This window comes from Odocoileus virginianus, chromosome 14, assembly GCF_023699985.2.
Source record: "Odocoileus virginianus isolate 20LAN1187 ecotype Illinois chromosome 14, Ovbor_1.2, whole genome shotgun sequence".
NCBI classification, from domain to species: Eukaryota; Metazoa; Chordata; class Mammalia; order Artiodactyla; family Cervidae; genus Odocoileus; species Odocoileus virginianus.
The window spans coordinates 681,254-703,922 of record NC_069687.1 but is presented as its reverse complement, the minus strand read 5'-3'; the positions used below and the strand labels follow the sequence as shown (position 1 = coordinate 703,922).

The window sequence follows — 22,669 nt, the reverse complement described above, 5'->3', positions numbered from 1 at the left end:
AAGCAAGTGCTGCTGCTGCCCGCTGCCCACCGCCCGTTGACCGCTGCCCACCGCCAGTTGACAGCTGCCCACCGCCAGCTGCCCGCTGCCCACCACCCGTTGACCGCTGCCCACCGCCAGCTGCCCGCTGCCCACCGCCCGTTGACCGCTGACCACCGCCAGCTGCCCGCTGCCCACCGCCCGTTGACCGCTGCCCACCGCCAGTTGACCGCTGACCACCGCCAGCTGCCCGTTGACCACCGCCCGTTGACCGCCGCCCGTTGACCGCCGCCCGCGCCGGGGGAGGCTTCATGCACTCCCTCGCGGAATGGTCGAGGATGCACCTGCGCCCCTCGGTTTTCCCAGGCCCGCCAGGCAGGGGCGGTGGTCCATTCTCTTCTTCGTACAAAGGTACGCATTCGCTGCCATGAGCCCCTTCTGGACCCCAGAGCATCCCTCACTACACGGTCACGGCCCGCGTGTTAAAGCAACCAACCCGAAGAACCTACTCCCCGCGGACGCCGAACGCACCAGGCCTCCCAGGGACCCCGCGTTCTGGTCCCCTCTCTCGGTACCACAGAGCCTTTCCACTGTGCGACCCCTCGCGCGACCCCTGCGCCCTGGGAGGGCTGGTGGCGCGGGATTGGAGAGACCGCCCGGGAGCAGCCGCGCGTTGGGGCCGGGTCCTCGCCGTACCTGGGCGCAGACACCGGGGCCACCTCCGCGGCCCCGAGGGCGCGCAGGAGGCGGGGCTGCGGGCCTCCGCGACCCCGCCCCTTCCTCCTCCCGGCCCCGCCCCTTCCTCTGCCGAGACCCCTGCTCCTCCGCGCGATGCCGCGCGCGCCCAGGTGCCGGGCCGTGCGCGCCCTTCTGCGGGCCAACTACCGGCAGGTGTTGCCCCTGGCCGCCTTCGTACGGCGCCTGCGACCCCAGGGCTGCCGGCTCGTGCGGCGCGGGGACCCGGCGGCCTTCCGCGCGCTGGTAGCTCAGTGCTTGGTGTGCGTGCCCTGGGACGCGCAGCCGCCCCCTGCAGCCCCGTCCTTCCGCCAGGTGGGCCGTCCCCGGGGAGCCTGGGCGGGCCCGGCGGGGTGATGGCGGAGGGGGTGGGGGGGACGTCCCCGTGTCCCCCGTGACTCACGGATTGTCCCCGCAGGTGTCCTGCCTGAAGGAGCTGGTAGCCAGAGTCGTGCAGAGGCTCTGCGAGCGCGGCGCGAGGAACGTGCTGGCCTTCGGCTTCAGGCTGCTGGCCGGGGCCCGCGGCGGCCCGCCCGTGGCCTTCACGACCAGCGTGCGCAGCTACCTGCCCAACACGGTGACCGACACGTTGCGCGGCAGCGGCGCCTGGGGGCTGCTGCTGCGCCGCGTGGGCGACGACGTGCTCACCCACCTGCTCTCGCGCTGCGCGCTCTACCTGCTGGTGCCCCCGACCTGCGCCTACCAGGTGTGTGGGCCGCCGCTCTACGACCTCCGCGCCGCCGCCGCGCCTCGGCCCACGCGGCGAGTGGGCGGGACCCGGGCGGGCCTCGGACTCACGCGCCCGGCCTCGTCGAACGGCTGCCACGGGGAGGCCGGGCGACTCCTGGAGGCGCGGGCCCAGGGCACGAGGCGGCGTCGGGGAAGCGCGCAGGGACGACTGCCTCCAGCCAAGAGGCCCAGGCGCGGGCTGGAGCCCGGGCGGGATCTCGAAGGGCAGGCGGCCTACAGCCCGCCACGCGTGGTGACACCTACCCGAGACGCCTCGGAAGCCGAGTCTCAGGAGGGCGACGTGCCTGGGCCCTGCCGCCCCTTCCCGGGCGGCGAGCGGGGTGTCGGCTCTGCGTCCTGGCGGCTGTCACCCCCGGAGGGTGAGCCGGGTGCCGGAGCGTGCGCTGAGACCAAGCGGTTCCTCTACTGCTCCGGCGGCGGCGAACAGCTACACCGCTCCTTCCTGCTCTGCTCCCTGCCTCCCAGCCTGGCCGGGGCGCGGACACTCGTGGAGACCATCTTTCTGGACTCGAAGCCCAGGCCGCCAGGGGCTCCCTGCCGGCCGCGCCGCCTGCCCGCGCGCTACTGGCAGATGCGGCCCCTGTTCCGGAAGCTGCTTGGGAACCACGCCCGGTGCCCCTATGGCGCGCTGCTCAGAGCGCACTGCCCGCTGCCCGCCTCTGCGCCCCCGGCGGGGCCAGGCCATCAGAACCCCCGGGGCGCGGGCGGCCGCCCCGCGGAGAGGCAGGCGGCTGCGCCCGCGGGCGAGGCGCACTCAGGGCGCCTGGTCCGGCTGCTCCGCCAGCACAGCAGCACCTGGCAGGTGTATGGCCTCCTGCGGGCCTGTCTTCGCCGCCTGGTGCCCGCCCGCCTCTGGGGCTCCCAGCACAACGAGCGGCGCTTCCTGCGGAACGTGAAGAAGCTCCTCGCCCTGGGAAAGCACGGCAGGCTCTCGCAGCAGGAGCTCACATGGAAGATGAAGGTGCAGGACTGCGCCTGGCTGCGTGCGAGCCCAGGTGAGGCGCCCAGGGCTTTCCCGCACCAGGGGAGGGGGCTGGGTCTTCTCCGTAGCTCCCCATCCGCGTTCTTGGCCTCTGACCCCATCTCCCACCCAGTCTGCGTGAATACCGGACTTCATGGAGGTTCTGGGCCTGGGAAGGGGAAGAGGAAGCTGGGGACTCACAGAGGGCAGGGCCGCACCTGCAGGCGGGGCACCTGGAGCCCCCGGTGGGCGTGGCTGCGGTGGTTCATCCTCCCTCTCTGACCTCAAGTTAACTGCCTTGAACCGTGCTCCCTGATAGAAGTGGGGGCTGGGCTGAGAACCCCTGTGCCCGGGGTTGGGAGGTAAGGCTAGGGGTTCCCCAGCCGGCTGTGGTCAGCCGTCTGCAGACCCAGTGAGTTTTATTGTGCGTCCACCAGGCCAGGGCCACTGGTGGCCAGAGAGAGAGGACTGTGTCCTTGACCGAGGCCCCGGGCTGGGTGGGCACAGAGGGGAGAGCCGGCCACTGGCTGGGCCCCAGGACAGTGGGCAGCCGCTGGGGTGCAGCGGGACTTTCTGTGAAACTGAGCCTTTAGCGTCCCTCCCCATGTGGCGGTCTGGGTTTGATGTTGGGGCTCTTCCCATGCAGCTGCCGCCCAGCATGTCTGCAGGGCAGAGGCAGGAGCAACAGGGCCAGCCCCTTCCATACACTTCTCTGACCCCTAAACTCCTGAAATCCTGACTTCTAGAAGGAGGCAGGTTTGGCCCCCTCCTGTTGACTCATGAGTCGACTTTTCTCATGAGTGTCTAGTGGCCCTTTTTACGTTAAAGTCTGTTTCCCTGCCTCCCCACTATCAGTATTTACCCCTTGTTTTTCGCGATCTAGTTTTTAACTTCAGCATCTTCCCATCTTGTGAGGATGCACAGTGTAGGTGTCCTATGGCAGCACTGAGCCAACGTCTTACGATTCTTTCCGACCCCGTCTGCCCGTCTTTACCACTTTCCTGGAGTGACTGACTGACACTTTTCTGTGCTGATTGCCCATCTGGGTGTGTCTTTCTCATCTTCCCAATTTGCCCACTTTTCCCGTGTCCTTATTCCGTTTCTTGACCTGCATTTTCCGACGTGTGAGTGGGTGTCGCGTCTAGAATTAGATTTGTGTTCTCCATTGCCCTCCGGGTGGTTTCCTTCCAACCATATAATGGTCTCGCCTGTTGGGATCGCATCACAGTTGAACTGTTTCCCCGCTCACCCAGCCGTGTCTCAAATTAGACGTTGCTCTCACTGCTCCTGCGGTCAGTGTGGATGTGGCTTCGCCCCCTTCTCTCTCCTTCGCTGGCTATTCACCGTCCTACCCTGGACCCGCCTCCGGGCCCCCTTCCTTGTCCTCTGAGCCGGTTGCCGGCGATGAGGCCCGGGCTCCGTCTGTGCTGAGGCCCCTGTGGCCGCAGTGCTCCGCGGCTCGAGGGGTTTACAAGCGCACAGAGTTCAACCCCAGGGGACGGCGGGGCGGGCCCTCGTGTGGGCGCGTGTCCCGAGCCAGCGGCCTCGGGCATTCCTCCGCACGCAGCCACCTCTGCGTGCCCCTCCTGTTCAGCCTGGGAAAACCCCGGGCGTTTCCAGCCCCTGCGGCCCAGTGGCGATGCCTGAAACTGCAGCGCAGCCCCGACCTTGAGCCCCCCATGTGGAGAGCAGCCCCGGCTCCCCCAGTCTGCATGCACACGGGACAAGTGCTGGGGCTCCGGCAGGAACATACGTGGGCTACATGCCTCATTCAGAATTTTTCAGTAGCCACAAGAAGAAAGTAAAACGAAAGGGGAACCTCATTTAAAAGCATTTTTTATCAAAGCGCAGTGATCTGGTTAGCATCTGTTTAGCCCGTGCCCCGCGGAGGCTCCTGGCCAAGTTACCCGCGTTCTCGTCTGCGCCCGCCTCCGAGTCGCCCTGACCTCGGAGGCCGTGGGCAGCCGTCCGGGCCGTGGCGGCCGCAGGGGGCGAGCGCCGGCGTCTCTCCTCCCAGGGGCCCGCTGCGTGCCCGCCGCGGAGCACCGCCGGCGCGAGGCGATCCTGGGCCGCTTCCTGTCCTGGCTGATGGGCGCCTACGTGGTGGAGCTGGTCAGGGGCTTCTTCTACGTCACGGAGACCACGTTCCAGAAGAACCGGCTCTTCTTCTTCCGGAAGCGCGTCTGGAGCCAGCTGCAGCGCCTGGGCGTCAGGTACGCGCGGGGATGCCCGCGCCCGCGTGCACGGACCCGCCTGTCTGACGCCGGCCGCCCGGGGCGCTGGGGGCACCGTGAAGCAGGCCGCCCAGGGGCTGAGTGCTCGCGCGGCGGCCTCGAGCTCTGTCCCCACCCGCCGTCTGTGTCCTCTGCGAAGGCCTGGGCGGCTGTCACTGGACGGGGACCCAGCCAGGGTGGGTGGGGGGGCCGCCTGAGACACTAGCCGGGCCTGCCCAGGCGTCCCACGAGAGGGGGAGGTGCCCTGGGTCGGGAGCGGTTCGGGGGTCCCTGAGCACGTGGGCCGGGGTGGTATCCGCCTTTGGAGGCCCTCATCGTGGGTCTGAGTGAAGGCGCTCCGTTGAAGGATCTCCTGGCATGTGATCGGAAGCGGGCAGCGCCGCCCTTCTCGCAGGGTCCCTGCAGCCTGTCCCTGCCCGGCGGACACTGAGGTCCCGCCACGGGCTTCCTTCGGGGCCGCCAGCTCCGGGAGCACACTCCCTGCAATGGCCCGGAGGTGGGAGGTGGGAGGGTGCCACCCATCCCCGTGGATGGTTGTGGGGTCAAGGCTGAAGCTTATGGGTGACCCGACGCCGGCTGGTCTGCAGGGACACGATTCTGCTTCTCCCGGGGGCCCCACCAAGCACTCCCTGCCTGTTCCATGTGGAGGACGTGGGGGCCCTGCCCACCAGCCTCCTTCAGACCCCAGAAGCACTTGATGGCCAAGCTGCCCACACTCACTCCAGACCCCAGAGTCTCCCCAGTGAGCCATCCTCTGGCCCAAGGTCCTGTCCAGTCCTGGTCTGGGCTCTGTCCACCGGGAACCAGGCGTGCTGGTCATGGGCTCTGCCCACTTAAAGGGAACGGGCGTCCACCAGGCTGACCTGCCCTGGCTGCCCACGGGCACCTCTGTTTCAGACAACACTTAGACTGTGTGCGGCTTCGAGAACTGTCAGAAGCAGAGGTCAGGCAACGCCAGGAGGCCAGGCCAGTTCTACTGACGTCCAGGCTCCGCTTCGTCCCCAAGCCCGGCGGGCTGCGGCCCATCGTGAACATGGGCTGTGTTGTGGGCGCCCCGGCGCCGCCCAGAGACAAGAAGGTCGCTGCTCGTGTTCCGGGCAAAGCGCGTTTAAACCCAGGCCCAGTGGGTGTGGTCAAAGTCCCGAGGTGTCCAGTCCTGGGGAGCCAGGGGGTGTGGCCCGAGGATTCCGGGGTCCAGAGAAGGAGCTCCCAGTGAGGCCTGTCCTGCGGGGTGCCAGCCGGGCTCTGAGACGCCTCTGTGCCCCCCTGGCTCCTGGGCAGAGGGGGGCAGTGTGCTCTCAGGTTGCCATGGCAGAGAGGCTACGTGACGGCTGTCCCCAGGCTGCTGGGGTCCCCAGGACCCCATAGGGCCTCACTCCTGTGCTTGGCCCCTCTGACTGTTCCCCCGCCACTCCCTCCGGCCCCCTGCGTCACCAGCAGCTCCCTCCCAGAGCCCCCTGCAGCGACTGGGGTGGTTCTACCATTAGTGACAAAGAGAAGCCGTCACTATTGGTGGGGCTTGTCCATGAGCAGTGACGCATTGCTCACCGCGGTGGGGGTGGTCCCCCAGGAGGCAGCGTCCCTCCTTGCTGGGTGGGGGTACGAGGGGAGGGACCCAGGGTGTGGCTGCTCGCCTTTTCTATATGTGGTGTCCGTGATCCCAGGATGAGTCCCTGGGGAGACCCTGGGGTCTCAAGTGGGTGTGGGCAGCTTGGCCGTATGGTTCTGGGGTCTAAGGGGGGCTGGTGCACAGGGGGCAGCACAGAGCAGGGGACCTGCCACTTATCGCTGGGGCTGTCTGACCCCAAGTCCCCTTGGGGACGGTCCCTGGCACTGTCTGACCCCAAGTCCCCTTGGGGACGGTCCCTGGCGCTGTCTGACCCTTGGAATCCCCTTGGGGACAGTCCCTGGGGGCTGCCTGACCCTTGGAATCCCCTTGGGGACAGTCCCTGGGGGCTGTCTGACCCTTGGAATCCCCTTGGGGACGGTCCCTGGGGCTGTCTGACCCCGAGTCCCCTTGGGGAAGGTCCCTGGGGCTGTCTGACCCCGAGTCCCCTTGGGGACGGTCCCTGGGGGCTGTCTGACTCTTGGTGTCCCCTTGGGGACAGTCCCTGGGGGCTGTCTGACCCCAAGTCCCCTTGGGGACGGTCCCTGGGGCTGTCCGACACCGAGTCCCCTTGGGGACAGTCCCCTTGGCTGTGGTCGCTCTGGTGACACTGCTGTTCTGGGCTGGACCGGCAGGTGCAGCATCTCAGCTCCCGGGTCAAGACGCTGTTCGCGGTACTGAACTACGAGCGTGCGCGGCGGCCCAGCCTCCTGGGGGCCTCGGTGCTGGGCATGGACGACATCCACAGGGCCTGGCGGGCCTTCGTGCTGCCCCTGAGGGCCCGGGGCCCGGCTCCCCCACTCTACTTCGTCAAGGTGGGCGCCTGTTCCCACCTCCATGGAGAGAACTGGGCCCGCAGGTGACCCTGTGGGTCCGTCCCAGCTGGTGTGGGGAGTGACCGCCTCCTGCAGCCCCGTGTGTGCTGGGGTGGGTCACCCCTGATGGAGTCATATCCATGTCCTACAGCTTGCCCTGTGAGCTGGAAGACGGGGGACCCCAGCTTCCGGGGCAGAGGCTTTGTGCCTTTGGAGTACTCTAGGAGTGCACCCCACTTCGCAGGGACTCCTGCCTTCGGGGATCCCCTCCAGGGAAGGAGACACCTGCTCAGACCCCTGTGCTGGGCACCCTGTGCAGTGCCCTAGTTGTCCCCTGGGCCCTCCGGGACACTAGCCTGCAGCTCAGAGAGGGCATGCAGGCCAGTCCTGGGGGTGCTGAGTTCAGGGGAGTGGGGGAGTCTCCCCATCCCTCATGTTCAATTCACCCCAGCATTCGCTTACGGCAGGTCAGGACTAGCCGGACCCAAAGCTCAGGGTTAGAGGTGAATGTGTCCTCAGGACCCCTGTTCCCACCTAGGCGGACGTGGTGGGGGCCTACGACGCCCTCCCCCAGGACAGGCTGGCAGAGGTGATCGCTAATGTGCTGCAGCCACAGGAGAACGCATACTGCGTGCGCCACTGTGCCGTGGTCCGGACTGCACGCGGGCGCATGTGGAAATCCTTCAAAAGACACGTAAGACCCATGGGGCCTGTGCAGTGCCGGGGGGTGTGGTCTGTGGGGCGGCGGGGTGGGAGCGCATGCTCAGCACCGCGGAGTCCCGAGGACGACTCTTGCCGGTATTCCCGTCGGGTCCGCCCCTGCCCTAGGCCCCACAGCACGGGAGCTGTGCAGAGCGGGGGACCGTGGCAGCGGCAGAGCCACACGGGCGTCCTGAGGTGTCCCCACGGCCACGCAGCAGGACCGTATGTGCCCCAGGGGGGCGGGGAAGAGGGCGTCCTGCCTGCGACTCGGAGGGTGCGCTGCCTTCTGCGCGCGCGTGCGTCATGGGGCAGGCGGCGGGGCCGCTCCTCCCCGCAGAAATGGGGGCCTCAGGCCAGGAAGAGCTGGAGGAGGACCCTGGGGCCACTGGGGCTCCTAGCGCTTGTCCCCCGCGCGGAGCAGCGTGTGTACCAGGAGGCAGGCGTGGGTGGGCTCCCCCGGAAGCCCTCCAGGAGGGCGCACAGAAGACCTGGCCACAGGCACCGCTGAGCGTTGTTTGTGAGTCCAGGGTGTGTGATACAGGGAGCTTGGGTGTGTGACACGGGTGAGGCAGCACCCACAGGACCCCCACTCCCACCCCGGGCCCCCCAGGCGCCCTACCCCGCCAGGCAGCAGGCTCACCTGTTTCTAACCTTGGGATGTGAAGCAGGCAAGCTCTCTCGGTCTGGTTTCGGGTGTCTGGGGCCCAGTGTGGCGGCCTCTGATGCCGCCGGGTGGGCTTTTGCGGATTCGTGCCGGGATGTGGATCCAGGCGGCTGCCAGCAACCCTGTGATGCGCCGTCAGTGGGGACAAACTCTCGTTCCTGCAGGTGGATTCCGGGCTTGTGTCATTTTAGGAGATGTCGCGGGAGAGGTGCCAGGTGCAGTCCCACGGGCCTCAGGGGGTCCAGCAGGCGGTGTTGGGGGCTGCCCGGTAGGACCACACAGGCCTGTGCTGGGACTGGGTCTGGGGGATCCGGCTCTGGGCACCTCGTCTGTCAGCCACCCGGATTGCACGTCCTCTGGGGAAGTTGGGGGGCGCCTGTCCAGTCTCCCCATGTGGGGCCGGCTGTCTCCTTGGTCGTCTGTCTGAGGGGATGAGCCCACGGTCTGGGGACAAGCCTTGGGGCGGTCCTAGATGCTGTCTCAGCCTACCCTGCCTTTGCCGTTGGAAGCAGAGTCTCTGTGAACAGATGTTTTTCACTCTGGTGGACCCAGCTTCTCTGTCGTTTTGGGCTGAAACCGTGCTGTGCTTGAGCGGCCCGCCTGCTGGTTGCCTGACCCCAGTGCTCCGTTAGGACATCTGCCATTTGAGCTGCAGCATTCGGGCGGGGGCTGGCTTTTTAAATTAATTAACTAGACTGCCCCAGGTCTTAGTTCCAGCGTGGGGAATGTGGGTCCCTGATCAGGGCCTGAACCCGGGCCCTGCTTTGGGAGCTTGGAGTCCTAGCCCCTGGGCCACAGGGAAGTCCCCAGGGTCTGTTTTGAATTAATTTTTGTGCTGATGCTTTAGCGTGTTCCGTCTCTTATCCAATCTGGACTTTTGCAGACCTGTCTTGTGGTTCACTCTTCTGTTCTTTTCTGTCTCCAGTTTTAAATGCATTTAACCAACCCTTAAGTTCGATATCCTGTTTTTCAAGTTTAGAAATCCATGCTGGTTTTTCTCACAGGTTCCGTCTCTGGTTAAATCCCTCAGCTTTGCCTCTGTTTTGTTAGCAGTGTTATCTTGACTGATTTTAAAAATTCCAGAAATTTGGTGCCTCCCTGGCGCCCAGGCAGGTTTCTCCTGTGTCTGAGCTGTCCTGCGAGAGGTTTTGGTCACACCTGGGCCTGTTTTTCCACAAAGCCTCAGACTTTGTGAATAGGAATTGTAACGTGTGGGTTTGTGAGTTCTCCTCCAGGGTGGATGGAGGTTCTGTGCCAGTGGAACTGTGACCTGAGTCCCTCAAGGGTTTGTTGCGGACAGTGTGGCGTCTGGCCTGCCTCGTTTCACCTTTCCCTGGTGTCCGCTGCGAGGGGCCCCCAGGCCCAGCCCCTGGCTGCTGGGACCATGTGCTTGGCCCAGCGTGGCTCCTGGGGTGCCTGACTGAGGGTCCTTGCTCCGCAAGCCCCCCCCCCCGGGGATGCCCTCAGTCATTGCGGCTTAGTGGCCCTGAACCCCATGGCCTTCCTGCTCGGTGGATCCCAGCCTTGGGGCGAGCTCAGGGGAAGGTGGGATGCACCCCGAAAATCAAGACCCCATCCAGCCCGTCTGTGTCCACACCTCCCCGCACCCCCGGCGGCCTGGCATTTCCTTCCCGGTCCCAGTGGCCATGGCCAGCCCCCCAGGCTCTGACCCCCGCCCTCGGCCGGCAGGTGTCCACCTTCTCGGACTTCCGGCCGTACCCGAGGCAGCTCGTGGAGCATCTGCAGGCGACTGGCTCGCTGAGGGACGCTGTGCTGATCGAGCAGGTGGGTGTGGGTGCCCGCGCCCCTGCCTTGGGCACCTCCTCCCGCTCCGGGGCCTCCCGCACCCCCACCACCCATGGCCCCTCTGCGCTTGGCTGCCCATCTTCTCCCTCTGTTTTGGCCTTGAGGCCACACGGAGGCACGTCCGCCTCCTCAGGAGGGCAGGGGGCTTGCCCCACAGACCCGCCCCCGACTGACCCCTGTGCCGACCCACTTCCTGCATGAGCGGGTTCCCCAGCAGGGCTCCCTGCCGCCTCCCTCTGGGTGCGGCCCCGTCCCCTGGGCCACGCGCCGCCCACAGTGGCGTCTGCTCCAGCCCAGCGTCCACCTGCCTCTGCAGAGCTGCTCCCTGAACGAGCCTGGCAGCAGCCTCTTTGAACTCTTCCTGCACCTGGTCCGCAACCACGTCATCAAGATCGGGGGCAGGTCAGTCTGGGCCCCGCCTGGCCGGTCAGCACCCGGGAGGCGCCACAGCCCCGGGGCCAGGGCGGCAGCACATGGCCTCCCACGTATGGGACGCGGTCGTGGTCAGAAGCCACCTGGTCATTCTCAAGAACGTGTGTGAATGCACACCTGGCCTGGTGGTGCCTGTGTGAGACCCTTCTGCGTCCGGAGGTCGCAGGGGTCCAGGGGGCTTCGGGCTCATGGCCACGGCCCTTAGAGGACAGTCTAGACCCTGGGGCCTTCTCAGGGGTCGTGAATGTGCTCCAGGCTCAGGGGACTTTCTGGTTAAAGGATGTACCTTTGTTATTATTATGTTCCAAGTAACTGCAATGCTTACGGCGAGGCAGTTCCAGTAACATATAAAATAACACATACCCCTGGGGAGGCACGCATGCCCACTCTGCAGCAGGACGAATTCTGACAAGAGCACATGTCTGCACATGCGTGGAAGTGGCACCACGGGAGGAGCTCCTCCTCTTCGGGGAAGGCCTGGAGCCTGACTCCTCCCCAGGGCGACCACCCCTCGTGGAGCAGGGTCGTGCTGCGTGTGGCCGGGCTTCGTGGGGGTGTGACCATGTGTCGACGCATGTCCCCCAGGTCCTACGTCCAGTGCCGGGGGATCCCCCAGGGCTCCATGCCCAGGGCGACCACGCCTCGTGGAGCAGGGTCGTGCCGTGTGTGGCCGGGCTTCGTGGGGGTGTGACCATGTGTCGACGTGCGTCCCCCCAGGTCCTACGTCCAGTGCCGGGGGATCCCCCAGGGCTCCATGCCCAGGGCGACCACCCCTCGTGGAGCAGGGCCGTGCCGTGCGTGGCCGGGCTTCGTGGGGGTGTGACCCATGTGTTGATGCGCGTTCCCCCAGGTGGGAGCGGCGTGTGCACACCTGCCTGTGCGTGTATGGCGTGAAGGTGAGGCTCGCGTGGCCGGCCTGCCTGCTGACCGCGTCCTGCCCCCAGGTCCTACATCCAGTGCCGGGGGATCCCCCAGGGCTCCATGCCCAGGGCGACCACCCCTCGTGGAGCAGGGTCGTGCCGCGTGTGGCCGGCCCGCCTGCTGACCGCGTCCTCCCCCAGGTCCTACGTCCAGTGCCGGGGGATCCCCCAGGGCTCCATGCCCAGGGCGACCACCCCTTGTGGAGCAGGGTCGTGCCGCGTGTGGCCGGCCTGCCTGCTGACCGCGTCCTGCCCCCCAGGTCCTACATCCAGTGTCGGGGGATCCCCCAGGGCTCCATGCCCAGGGCGACCACCCCTTGTGGAGCAGGGTCGTGCCGCGCGTGGCCGGGCTTCGTGGGGGTGTGACCCGTGTGTCGACGCGCGTCCCCGCAGGTCCTACGTCCAGTGCCGGGGGATCCCCCAGGGCTCCATCCTGTCCACTCTGCTCTGCAGCTTCTGCTACGGCGACATGGAGAACAGGCTCTTTCCCGGAGTCCAGCAGGACGGGTACGGCCCCGCGCCGGCGCTGTGTCGGCGGGCGTGGCCCCGCGCCGGCGCTGTGTCGGCGGGTGTGGCCCCGTGCCGGCGCTGTGTCGGCAGGCGTGGCCTTGTTGGGCCCCCCCAGCATTTCTGGTCTTGGGTGCAGGTGGGGCTGCACAGGGCTGGGGGCAGTCAGCAGGCCTCGAGCAGGGAGTGAGCATGGCTTGCAGCCTGGCCGGGGCGTCTAGCCAGCACCGAGCCCGTCAGCTCCAGCCCGATTGCTGGGCCTTGCTCGCCCCGGCCGGAGCTGAATCCCACGGACTCTGGTCTGTGGTCAGCTTCTCTGGAGAAGGTCCCTTTATTTGCGTCCGGCTGAATTCAGACATTAAGCCTCGCACCGTCCGCCCGCCCCTGGGAGGATGCTGCGTGCGGGCGCACGGCAGAGTGTTCAGGGTCTGCCCTCGCCACGGGGTCTCTCCGTGCCCAGGGTGCTTCTGCGCCTGGTGGACGACTTCCTGCTGGTCACCCCTCACCTGACGCGGGCCAGAGACTTCCTCAGGTGAGGTCCCCCGTGTGTGTCTCTGCTGCACCTCTCGGGCGTGTCCTGCAGGCGTGTGAACACGGTTCTCCCGGGCGTACCTGAACCTCTGGGGAGCGTCCTGCAGCGCGGTCCCAGGGCTCCAAGAGCCTGGCGTATGGTCCCAGCGTCCATTCACGCTTCAGGGCCGATCCTTGGGCCGCCCCTGCTCCCCTCCCCTGCCACGGGCCACCCTGGCCCCTGATCACGAGCAGCCAGTTGCCCCGAAGCCTGGAGGCCAGACTTGGGCTGTGTCCAGCCTTCCTCGGGGGCCCGCAGTCCCAGTCCGCCCTCCGCACCCTGCCTGCCTGTCCGGGTGCCGGGTAACACCGCCCAGCGCCCTCAAGATGCCCAGTGCGTCCCATCCACCGGCACTCATGTGGCGCCCGGCCCCAGGACGCTGGTGCGTGGTGTACCCGAGTATGGCTGCCAGGTAAACCTGCGGAAGACGGTGGTGAACTTCCCTGTGGAGCCCGGGGCCCTGGGCGACGCGGCGCCCCTGCAGCTGTCGGCCCACTGCCTGTTCCCCTGGTGCGGCCTACTGTTGGACACCCGCACTCTGGAGGTGCACGGCGACCACTCCAGGTGAGCGATGGGGCCAGAGGCCACACGGAGGGCCTAGAGTCAGAGGCCACACAGAGGGCGGCGGGGCCGACTCTGAGGCAGCGGTTTTCCTGGCGCTTTCTATAAAAGGAAATCGTGTGGCAGGTTCTGGGGTGAGCGTGCTCCCTGGGGAGGCGTGTGGTTGTGAATCGGAGAGGCAGGACCTGCTGGACACGAGCCCCAGGTCTCACTGGGCTCTGGGCTTTGGGGTCCCCTCTGTTCTGTCGGGGACAGGGCTTCAGGGCACGTGGTCAGTTCTGCTGGTGATGTCACAGCTCCCTCCCCGGCCGATCCCTCCTGGGGCCTTGCCGGGGCATGTGGATGCATCTGTCTGTGCCCCCAACCCCGACATGGTTGACCCCTGTGTTCAGCATCTCAGTGTCTCTTCTTGGGGCACCTGTCCCAGTGGATTACACACCCCTCCCTTTTGCTCTCATTTTGTCTTAATCACCATCTCAAAGGCCTTGTCCCCAAACGGTCGCGGGGGGCGAGGTTCACCCTGTGACTTTGGGGACACAGTTCAGCCCCTGGTGGCCCTCTCTGCATCCCCGCCCTCAGAGCATGCAGTGAGCCCCAGGCTTTGCACAGACAGGGAGGGGCTGAGGAGAGACGTGGATGCAGGCTTTATGAGTAACGAGCAGGCTTTATGAGTAACAAGCAGTTTCAGGGCAGTGCTAGATGGGGCTACCCTGTCCTGTGCTGGTAGCCCCATCCTGCTGGGGAGCTGGGGTCTGCCCCCGGCCCCTCACCAGGCGCTCCCTGGGAAGACGCAGGGGCGGACGCTTTTCATCTGCGGTTCCGTGTGTCCATCTGCTGGTCCTGACACTGCCTCTTGAGTCCATGCACCGACCACACCAGCGAGTCGTGACCCACCCACCATCGTGTCTGGCTGCCCGTGATGCTGTGACTGTGCGGGGGACGGGCGGCCTTCCTGGCCAGTGTATCCGAGAGGCGGGGCATCTGAGTGTGGGTCAGTGTGGGGTGGACACGCGCGCTTCCCAGGACCCCGTCCTGTCTCACAGTTACGCCCGGACGTCCATCAGAGCGAGCCTCACCTTCACCCAGGGCTTCAGGCCCGGGAGGAACATGCATCGCAAGCTGTTGGCCGTCTTGCAGCTCAAGTGCCACGGGCTCTTCCTGGACCTGCAGGTGGGCGTGGCCAGGGGGCGCGGGGGCAGCTGGTACCCCCACGTGTTGTAGATCCTGGGGGGGGGGTGTGTGGGTGTGCACGTGTGTGCAAGGGCATTAGTCATCACGTAGGTGTGTGTGTGTGACCGAGCGTGTGGGTGTGCACGTGTGCCTCTGTGTAAAAGAGCATTAGTCATCACGTAGGTGTGTGCTCGTGTGTGTGTGACCGAGCGTGTGGGTGTGCACGTGTGCCTCTGTGTAAAAGAGCATTAGTCATCACGTAGGTGTGTGCTCATGTGTGTGTGACTGAGCGTGTGGGTGTGCACGTGTGCCTCTGTGTAAAAGAGCATTAGTCATCACGTAGGTGTGTGCTCGTGTGTGTGTGACCGAGCGTGTGGGTGTGCACGTGTGCCTCTGTGTAAAAGAGCATTAGTCATCACGTAGGTGTGTGCTCGTGTGGGTGTGCACGTGTGCCTGTGTGTGAAAGAGCATTAGTCATCACGTAGGTGTGTGCTCGTGTATGTGTGACCGAGCGTGTGGGTGTGCACGTGTGTGCAAGGGCATTAGTCATCACGTACATGTGTGTGTGTGACCGAGCGTGTGTGTGTGTGACCGAGTGTGTGGGTGTGCACATGTGCCTCTGTGTAAAAGAGCATTAGTCATCACGTAGGTGTGTGCTCGTGTATGTGTGACCGAGCGTGTGGGTGTGCCCATGTGCCCGTGTGTGAAAGACCATTAGTCATCACGTAGGTGTGTGCTCGTGTATGTGTGACCGAGTGTGTGGGTGTGCACGTGTGTGCAAGGGCATTAGTCATCACGTAGGTGTGTGTGTGTGACCGAGCGTGTGGGTGTGTGACCGAGCGTGTGGGTGTGCACGTGTGCCTCTGTGTAAAAGAGCATTAGTCATCACGTAGGTGTGTGCTCGTGTGTGTGTGACCGAGCGTGTGGGTGTGCACGTGTGCCTGTGTGTGAAAGAGCATTAGTCATCACGTAGGTGTGTGCTCGTGTATGTGTGACCGAGCGTGTGGGTGTGCACGTGTGTGCAAGGGCATTAGTCATCACGTACATGTGTGTGTGTGACCGAGCGTGTGTGTGTGTGACCGAGCGTGTGGGTGTGCACGTGTGCCTCTGTGTAAAAGAGCATTAGTCATCACGTAGGTGTGTGCTCGTGTATGTGTGACCGAGCATGTGGGTGTGCCCATGTGCCCGTGTGTGAAAGACCATTAGTCATCACGTAGGTGTGTGCTCGTGTATGTGTGACCGAGTGTGTGGGTGTGCACGTGTGTGCAAGGGCATTAGTCATCACGTAGGTGTGTGTGTGTGACCGAGCGTGTGGGTGTGTGACCGAGCGTGTGGGTGTGCACGTGTGCCTGTGTGTAAAAGAGCATTAGTCATCACGTAGGTGTGTGTGTGTGACCGAGCGTGTGGGTGTGCACGTGTGCCTCTGTGTAAAAGAGCATTAGTCATCACGTAGGTGTGTGCTCGTGTATGTGTGACCGAGCGTGTGGGTGTGCACGTGTGCCTCTGTGTAAAAGAGCATTAGTCATCACGTAGGTGTGTGCTCGTGTATGTGTGACCGAGCGTGTGGGTGTGCACGTGTGCCTCTGTGTAAAAGAGCATTAGTCATCACGTAGGTGTGTGCTCGTGTGTGTGTGACCGAGCGTGTGGGTGTGCACGTGTGCCCGTGTGAAAGAGCATTAGTCATCACGTAGGTGTGTGCTCGTGTATGTGTGACCGAGCGTGTGGGTGTGCACGTGTGCCTCTGTGTAAAAGAGCATTAGTCATCACGTAGGTGTGTGCTCGTGTATGTGTGACCGAGCGTGTGGGTGTGCACGTGTGCCTCTGTGTAAAAGAGCATTAGTCATCACGTAGGTGTGTGCTCGTGTGTGTGTGACTGAGCGTGTGGGTGTGCACGTGTGCCCGTGTGAAAGAGCATTAGTCATCACGTAGGTGTGTGCTCGTGTATGTGTGACCGAGCATGTGGGTGTGCACGTGTGCCTGTGTGTGAAAGAGCATTAGTCATCACGTAGGTGTGTGCTCTTGTGTGTGTGACTGAGCGTGTGGGTGTGCCCGTGTGTGCATGCGTGTGCCCACAGCCCTCACCTGCTGTCCTGACCCCCTGCTCATCCCCGTGGGGCGGGGCCTCTGTGGCCTCAGCCATGGGGCTGTGGGGTCTGGGCCGTAGTCCGGCCGGGGTCCCACCCTCGCCCTTCCTGCGGGCCTGCCCACACCGCCGCCTCTGAGGGCCCCGGGGGACCTGGTCGGTTACCCCGGAGAGGCCACTGGGTTCTCATCAAGGCAGTCCTTTCTCCTGCTGTACGTGACGTGGCTGTAAAGCAAAATCAGAAACACAGCCAGAGGCGTCACCGGCGTTCTCTCTCTCCCTTCCGCAGGTGAACAGTCTCCAGACGGTCTTCACAAACGTCTACAAGATATTCCTGCTGCAGGCCCACAGGTGAGCCTGTGGGGGGTGAGGCCTCAGTCGCAGTGCCGCGCTCGCCCGTGGCCACCTGGGACCTGGGGGGCACGCCGCTCTCCTGTGCAAGGAGGCAGCCCCTGCGTCCTCGGTGTCCCCGACCGCCCCGGGACACTGCTCTGTCCCCAGGGAGCGCAGGGGGCCCTGGTCCGCGGGGGTCGGTGCAGCGGGAGGGCTGCAGGTGGAGGGGGGTCAGGGAGCAGAGGCCAGTGCGTGCAGGGGCCCCCAGCCCTCAGGTGCCCCCCAAGGGGGCCAGCGGGAAGCCGCTGCAGTCAGAGCAGACCAGCTTCCGGAACATTCCCTGCCCTGGGACCATGCACCCTTCCAGGAGCCAAGCCGGAGCGCTGGCCGTGGGGTCTGGGGCTCGTCTGCCCTTGACCGAGACCCCTTCCTGCCCGCCGAGGGGCCCCCAAGCCGGGCTTAGCCTTGTGGTCTCCAGGGAGCCCCGCGCGGGCGGCTCGGGGGCCGTGTCCTGACGGGGCCTCCGCCTCCAGGTTCCTGCGTGGTCTCCGGGGAGCCGCGCGCGGGCGTCTCGGGGGCCACGTCCTGATGGGGCCTCCGCCTCCAGGTTCCTGCGTGGTCTCCGGGGAGCCCCGCGCGGGCGGCTCGGGGCCGCGTCCTGATGGGGCCTCCGCCTCCAGGTTCCTGCGTGGTCTCCGGGGAGCCGCGCGCGGGCGTCTCGGGGGCCACGTCCTGATGGGGCCTCCGCCTCCAGGTTCCTGCGTGGTCTCCGGGGAGCCCCGCGCGGGCGGCTCGGGGCCGCGTCCTGATGGGGCCTCCGCCTCCAGGTTCCTGCGTGGTCTCCGGGGAGCCGCGCGCGGGCGTCTCGGGGGCCACGTCCTGATGGGGCCTCCGCCTCCAGGTTCCTGCGTGGTCTCCGGGGAGCCGCGCGCGGGCGTCTCGGGGGCCGTGTCCTGATGGGGCCTCCGCCTCCAGGTTCCTGCGTGGTCTCCGGGGAGCCCCGCGCGGGCGGCTCGGGGGCCGCGTCCTGATGGGGCCTCCGCCTCCAGGTTCCTGCGTGGTCTCCGGGGAGCCCCGCGCGGGCGGCTCGGGGGCCGTGTCCTGACGGGGCCTCCGCCTCCAGGTTCCTGCGTGGTCTCTGGGGAGCCCCGTGCGGGCGGCTCGGGGCCGCGTCCTGACGGGGCCTCCGCCTCCAGGTTCCACGCCTGCGTGCTGCAGTTCCCCTTCAGCCAGCCAGTCGGAAGCAGCCCCGGGTTCTTCCTCCGGGTCATCTCCGACACCGCGTCCCGCGGCTACGCCCTCCTGAGAGCCAGGAACGCAGGTGCTCGGGCGCCGGGGGCTGAGGGTCGGCGGGGGGCTGGGACTCTAGGTGCATGCCCCCCACACCCCACGGGGCGGGAGACGGGGCGTGGGCGCCTTCACCATGCTGGCGGCTCAGGCCCTCCGCCAGCCTGTCCCCCCCACTGGCCTGGAGTGACTGGGCGCCTGGGCACCGGCTGGGGGTGCTGCCCTGTGCGCCCCGCCTGCTCACAGGCAGCCCTCCTGCCCTGGCGCCCTGGGCATTGGGTCAGCCAGGCCAATGGGCCGCAGGAGGCCCTGGGCCGCCCTTGCTCATGCTGGGGAGGAGCCCGCTGAGGGGCCCCCATGTGCTTTGGGGTCTCCAGCCCTCAGCTCGGCCGCGGCCTCAGCCAGGGCTTCGCCGATGCATCTGAGGTTTCGGCTGTGCGGTCTGTGAGGTCCTGGGTTTCGCAGGCTTCCTGTCACTATGTCTATGGAGCTTTCTTGGAGAAGTTGAAGAAAACGTGTCAGTTGTCAGAATTCCCTGGGCTCCTATCGGGGTGGCCCCTGAAATGAAACGGCCAGTTTACGCCCCCCCCCACACTGTCCCCAAAACCACGCTGATGCTCTCCACCTGGAGGCCCCCAGTCTCCCCGGCACGGCATCGGGCGGGGCCTCAGTCTCCCGTGTCCCCAGGGGTGTCGCTGGGGGCCAGGGGCGCCTCTGGCCCGTTCCCGTCTGAAGCCGCTCAGTGGCTGTGTCTCCGCGCCTTCTTGCACAAGCTGGCTCGCCACCGTGTCACCTACAGCCGCCTGCTGGGGCCCCTCCGGACAGGTGGGTGTGGGCGGTCACAAGGCACCCGCTTTGAGCAGGTGGGTGGGTCCAGGAGCCCCCAGGAGCCAGGGTCACAGCCCCGCCTTGTCCAGGGCATGCCCACCCGGGTCATGCAGCCTCTCACTGCCCTTCTCGGGGTCTCTTCCCACGGTGTCTGCCCAGCTGCCCCTGTGGCCCCGGGAATGAGGGGGTGTCTGCCCCTGCTGAGGCTCGCACCCCCTAGCCCGCCAGCGCACAAGGGTGTCTGGCCCAGCGTGGGCGCCTACGTGGCCTCAGCGCTGTGCCTGGCCCCGGTGAGCGGCAGTCTCTGGTGGCCTCCGCGAGGGGCTCTGAGTCCAGTCCTCCCCACCACCCAGCCCAAGCGCGGCTGCACCAGCGGCTCCCGGGCCCCACGCGGGCCGCCCTGGAGGCGGCGGCCGACCCCGCCCTGACCACGGACTTCAAGACTATCTTGGACTGACCGTCAGTCCTGCCCGCAGCTGAGGGTGAGCTCCGGAGCCCATGGGTGAGGCCTGCTCCACGGCAAAGCCTGGGCCCCCCCGAGAACCTTGGAGCGGGGGGCCGGCCCCCACGTCCTGAAGGGAGCGGGGCCGGTGCCCTGTGGCCCTCCAGAGACCATCCATCTCCAGCGGCTGACCGCCAGGCCCGGCAACACGCGGGAGAACCTGGCGGGGTAGCTGGGCGTCAGAACAGGAAGTTGGGGGGTCTGCCCCCTGCCCTGGAGCGAGGACACACGTTTGTCCAGCGGTGCGGGGGGGCACTTGGAGGCCGAGTGGGCCCTGCCTGCCACTGACTGCACCTGCGCCCCGCCCGGCGCTCAGTCCACGCCTGCCCCCCTCCACCCCCCGCTGGGCTCGAAGTCCAGCCTGCTGGGCCTTCCCCGCAGTCAGCTGCTGGGGGCCCCACCCTCACCCCTGGTCTCACCGCCCCCCCCTGCCCCGTGCCGCCTGCCCCCCTTACCTCTGTGGGCAGCTGGTCCCCGCTCAGCACCGTGCTGGGATCGTCTGCGCCTCCTCCTGCCCCCCACTGGCCCCAAGTCACCGCAGCACCGGAAGCCAGCGAGCCTCCGCCTGTCGTCTCCACTGTTTGCCGTTTTTCTCTGGATGTTTGTGTTAAAAGGCTTATCCGTCAGTACTGGGTTCTGTGGTTATAAAAATGCACACCCGCTGGGGTGTCTGATGCTCCTGGGTCCCTGGCCTGGCAGGAGTCCGAGGGGGCCTCTTGGGGGCGGGAGGTGGCAGGAGGGGCCGGGGACCCGGAGAGGATGCCCCTGTGGGGCCAGCCCAGCGCCCACACTGCCTGCAGCGGCCCTGGCCGTGCACTGGGCACGCTCGGGAGACAGCGGACCCGGAGACCCCACGGTCTAGGACCCCCGACCCCACCCGTCCCTTCACAGCGGGCCCCGGGCGCATCGTCTCCCCAGAGGGCCCGTGGAGTAGACGGCGCGGGCCGCGGACACGGGGTCCAGCCGTGGGCCTGGCCCTCCCCCAGGTGTCTGTCCCCTCACCGGTCCCCACGAGCTGGACCCGGGCAGGCGGACGGGCTCGGCGGCAGCCCCCGTGTGTCCGCACAGGCTCCCCTCCCCCCTTGTCACCCGGGTGTTCTGACCGCCGGGGGCTCCTTTGCTCACGTGCCGTCCTGTCCGCTGAGCTGGACTCGGGCGGAGCGCCTGCGGAGAAGCAGGCCAGGCCTGGGGCGGGGCACGCAGAGGTGGCGGCTCCTTAGTTGGGGCTGCTTGGGTGCCTGCGAGCGAGACCTCTGGGGTCACACGGGCTCCAGGCCAAGGGCTGTGCTTTGGGGGCCACATGGAGGGCTTGGGGCAAACAGGTGGCCCTGAGGTTGTGAAGAGGTGCGGCACGCCCCTGATCCAGTCGTGGCCAGCTGTCCCAGGGAGATTGTCCTGGGAAGGCTGGGGCTCAGGCACAGGGCGGGTTTCAGCCCGAGCCCTCTGGTTGTGTTGGGGGCTGAACCACCCAAGTGCTGGGTCCCTGGTCTGGGAGGGTTGGTGAACCACACAGGTGCCCCTGCCCCAGTCTCTGGCTCAGCAGGTCTGGGAGTGTGAATCTTGAAGTCCCACATGCTGCTGAGGCTGCCCTGAGGGGTGGGGAGGTTGGAGGCTGCCCTGGGGGCAGAGCAGACAGTGGCTGTGGGGCCAGGGTCAGGGTCAGGATCAGGGTCAGGATGCTGGAGGTGGGTCGGGGGAGGTGGTGGGCGTGCGGCTCAGCCAGCAGGAAGAGGGCTGTGAGGTTATCGAGGGGCTTATGTGAGAGCGGGGGTCCCCACCTCAGCCCCCTGTTTGAGGCCTCCGTGTCCCCCCAGGCCCAGGTCTGTGGGGCACCCACACCCCACCACCCCTTGGAGGATCCATCGTTGGGAGCTGCCGTTGCTCATCAGGACAGTGGGCCTGGCCTGACCTGCTCTGTCCTCGTGCTTAGGCCCCTGCGGGCATGGGAACAGGAGGGGCAGCTCAGGATGCCGCCTGGGGCGGCTGGCCACCCTGTGCCCGGCACAAGCTCCAGAGGCATTTTGAAGACAGTGACGGGTTCCCGAGGCTTCCTTCCGGGGTGCCACTGACAGGACCGTACACTGAGGCAGACGCTGTCAAGTGTACCTCAGGCAGGGTCATGGGAGCCGCCCACTTCCGCTGAGTGCAGGTGCCCGGCGCCGGCCGGCCGGGTTGATGGCTGTTGCCTGGTAATTGCCACTGCGTCCGAGTGACTGGACTGGTGCATTCGTTTATGATGGACCCAAGTCCACCAAGCACATCGTCAACAGTGAGGGGCAGGCCCCACGCGCCGCGTACCAGCCTGGAGGTGCCCCCTCTGGGGGGGCCTGGCTCGCTCGGGGCGCCAGGTGCTTCGGGCAGCGGGAGGTGACCAGGACCCCTCAGCTGCGTCCCGCTGACCCCCACCAGCCCCTGCAGGCTCCCTGCGCCCCAGACCTCTTTCTGGCATTTCCATAAAGGCCAGTCATCACTTAGCTTTCCAGTGTCCACATGCCTCTAAAACTGTCTACTAAATGCATTTTGTCCCAATTTTACTCAAAATCACTTGTATTTTTCCTGAAGTGTAAAACCCTTGGAAAGGGCCTATGTTCTGGTTGGGCTCAACTAAGACCTCACTCTGATATATCATTTTTAAAACTGCCATGCAGCTTCTCAGGGTGGAACATGAAAGTGATAGAATTCTGAGAAACAAAAAAAAGTCTAGTTTTTCAGGCTTCCCTAGATCTAAATGGGCTTCCTGGTGGCTCAGCTGGTGAAGAATCTACCTGCAGCGTGGGAGGCCTGGGTTCGATCCCTGTGTTGGAAGGTCCCCTGGAGAAGGGAATGGCTACCCACTCCAGTGTGCTTGTCTGGAGAATCCCGTGGACAGAGGGGCCTGGCGGGACTGAGCGACTTTCACTCCACCAGCTCTAAACTGCATGTGACGCAGACCCCTAGGAGCCCCCACCTCTGTGCCGCCAAAAGTCACGGTGAGGGGGGAGTGAGGAGGGGGCGAGAGGGAAGGCAGGGCACACACCACGCCCTGGGGGCCCCCAGCCCCACATGCCTGCCCCCCTCCCTGTCGTAACCCTGGAATGTGCTGGCACCTGGCCCTGGGAGGCTCACTTGTGAAGCTCAGTGTGGGGCAGAGGGCTTCCCAAACCCCACAGCTCAGAGTTCTTTGGGTGCTGTTGGGAGGCAAGGTGGTGACCCCCAAACATGCCCAGGGACCTGGACATCTGAA

General features: G+C 66.0%; 1 protein-coding gene across 3 annotated transcripts; it reads left to right on the top strand.

Annotated features, from left to right (window-relative positions):
• Window positions 1-769: 769 nt before the first annotated feature.
• On the top strand, window positions 770-21,920 carry TERT (telomerase reverse transcriptase). Of its 3 annotated transcripts, XR_011491149.1 has the most exons (17): window positions 770-1,029; window positions 1,133-2,459; window positions 4,443-4,638; window positions 5,557-5,737; window positions 6,901-7,080; window positions 7,619-7,774; window positions 10,136-10,231; window positions 10,569-10,654; window positions 11,998-12,111; window positions 12,572-12,643; window positions 13,058-13,246; window positions 14,287-14,413; window positions 16,786-16,847; window positions 18,026-18,150; window positions 18,804-18,941; window positions 19,421-20,068; window positions 21,261-21,920. XR_011491149.1 is itself a non-coding variant. In XM_070476434.1 (16 exons), exons 1-16 carry the CDS (start codon window positions 811-813, stop codon window positions 19,732-19,734), a joined length of 3,582 nt encoding a protein of 1,193 aa, XP_070332535.1. In that variant the 5' UTR covers window positions 770-810; the 3' UTR covers window positions 19,735-20,072. The 3 variants fall into 3 exon arrangements, 2 of the variants coding, with proteins under 2 accessions (XP_070332535.1, XP_070332536.1); XM_070476434.1 differs by lacking the exon at window positions 21,261-21,920 and having other exon boundaries at window positions 19,421-20,072; XM_070476435.1 differs by lacking the exon at window positions 21,261-21,920 and having other exon boundaries at window positions 19,298-19,468.
• Window positions 21,921-22,669: the final 749 nt, after the last annotated feature.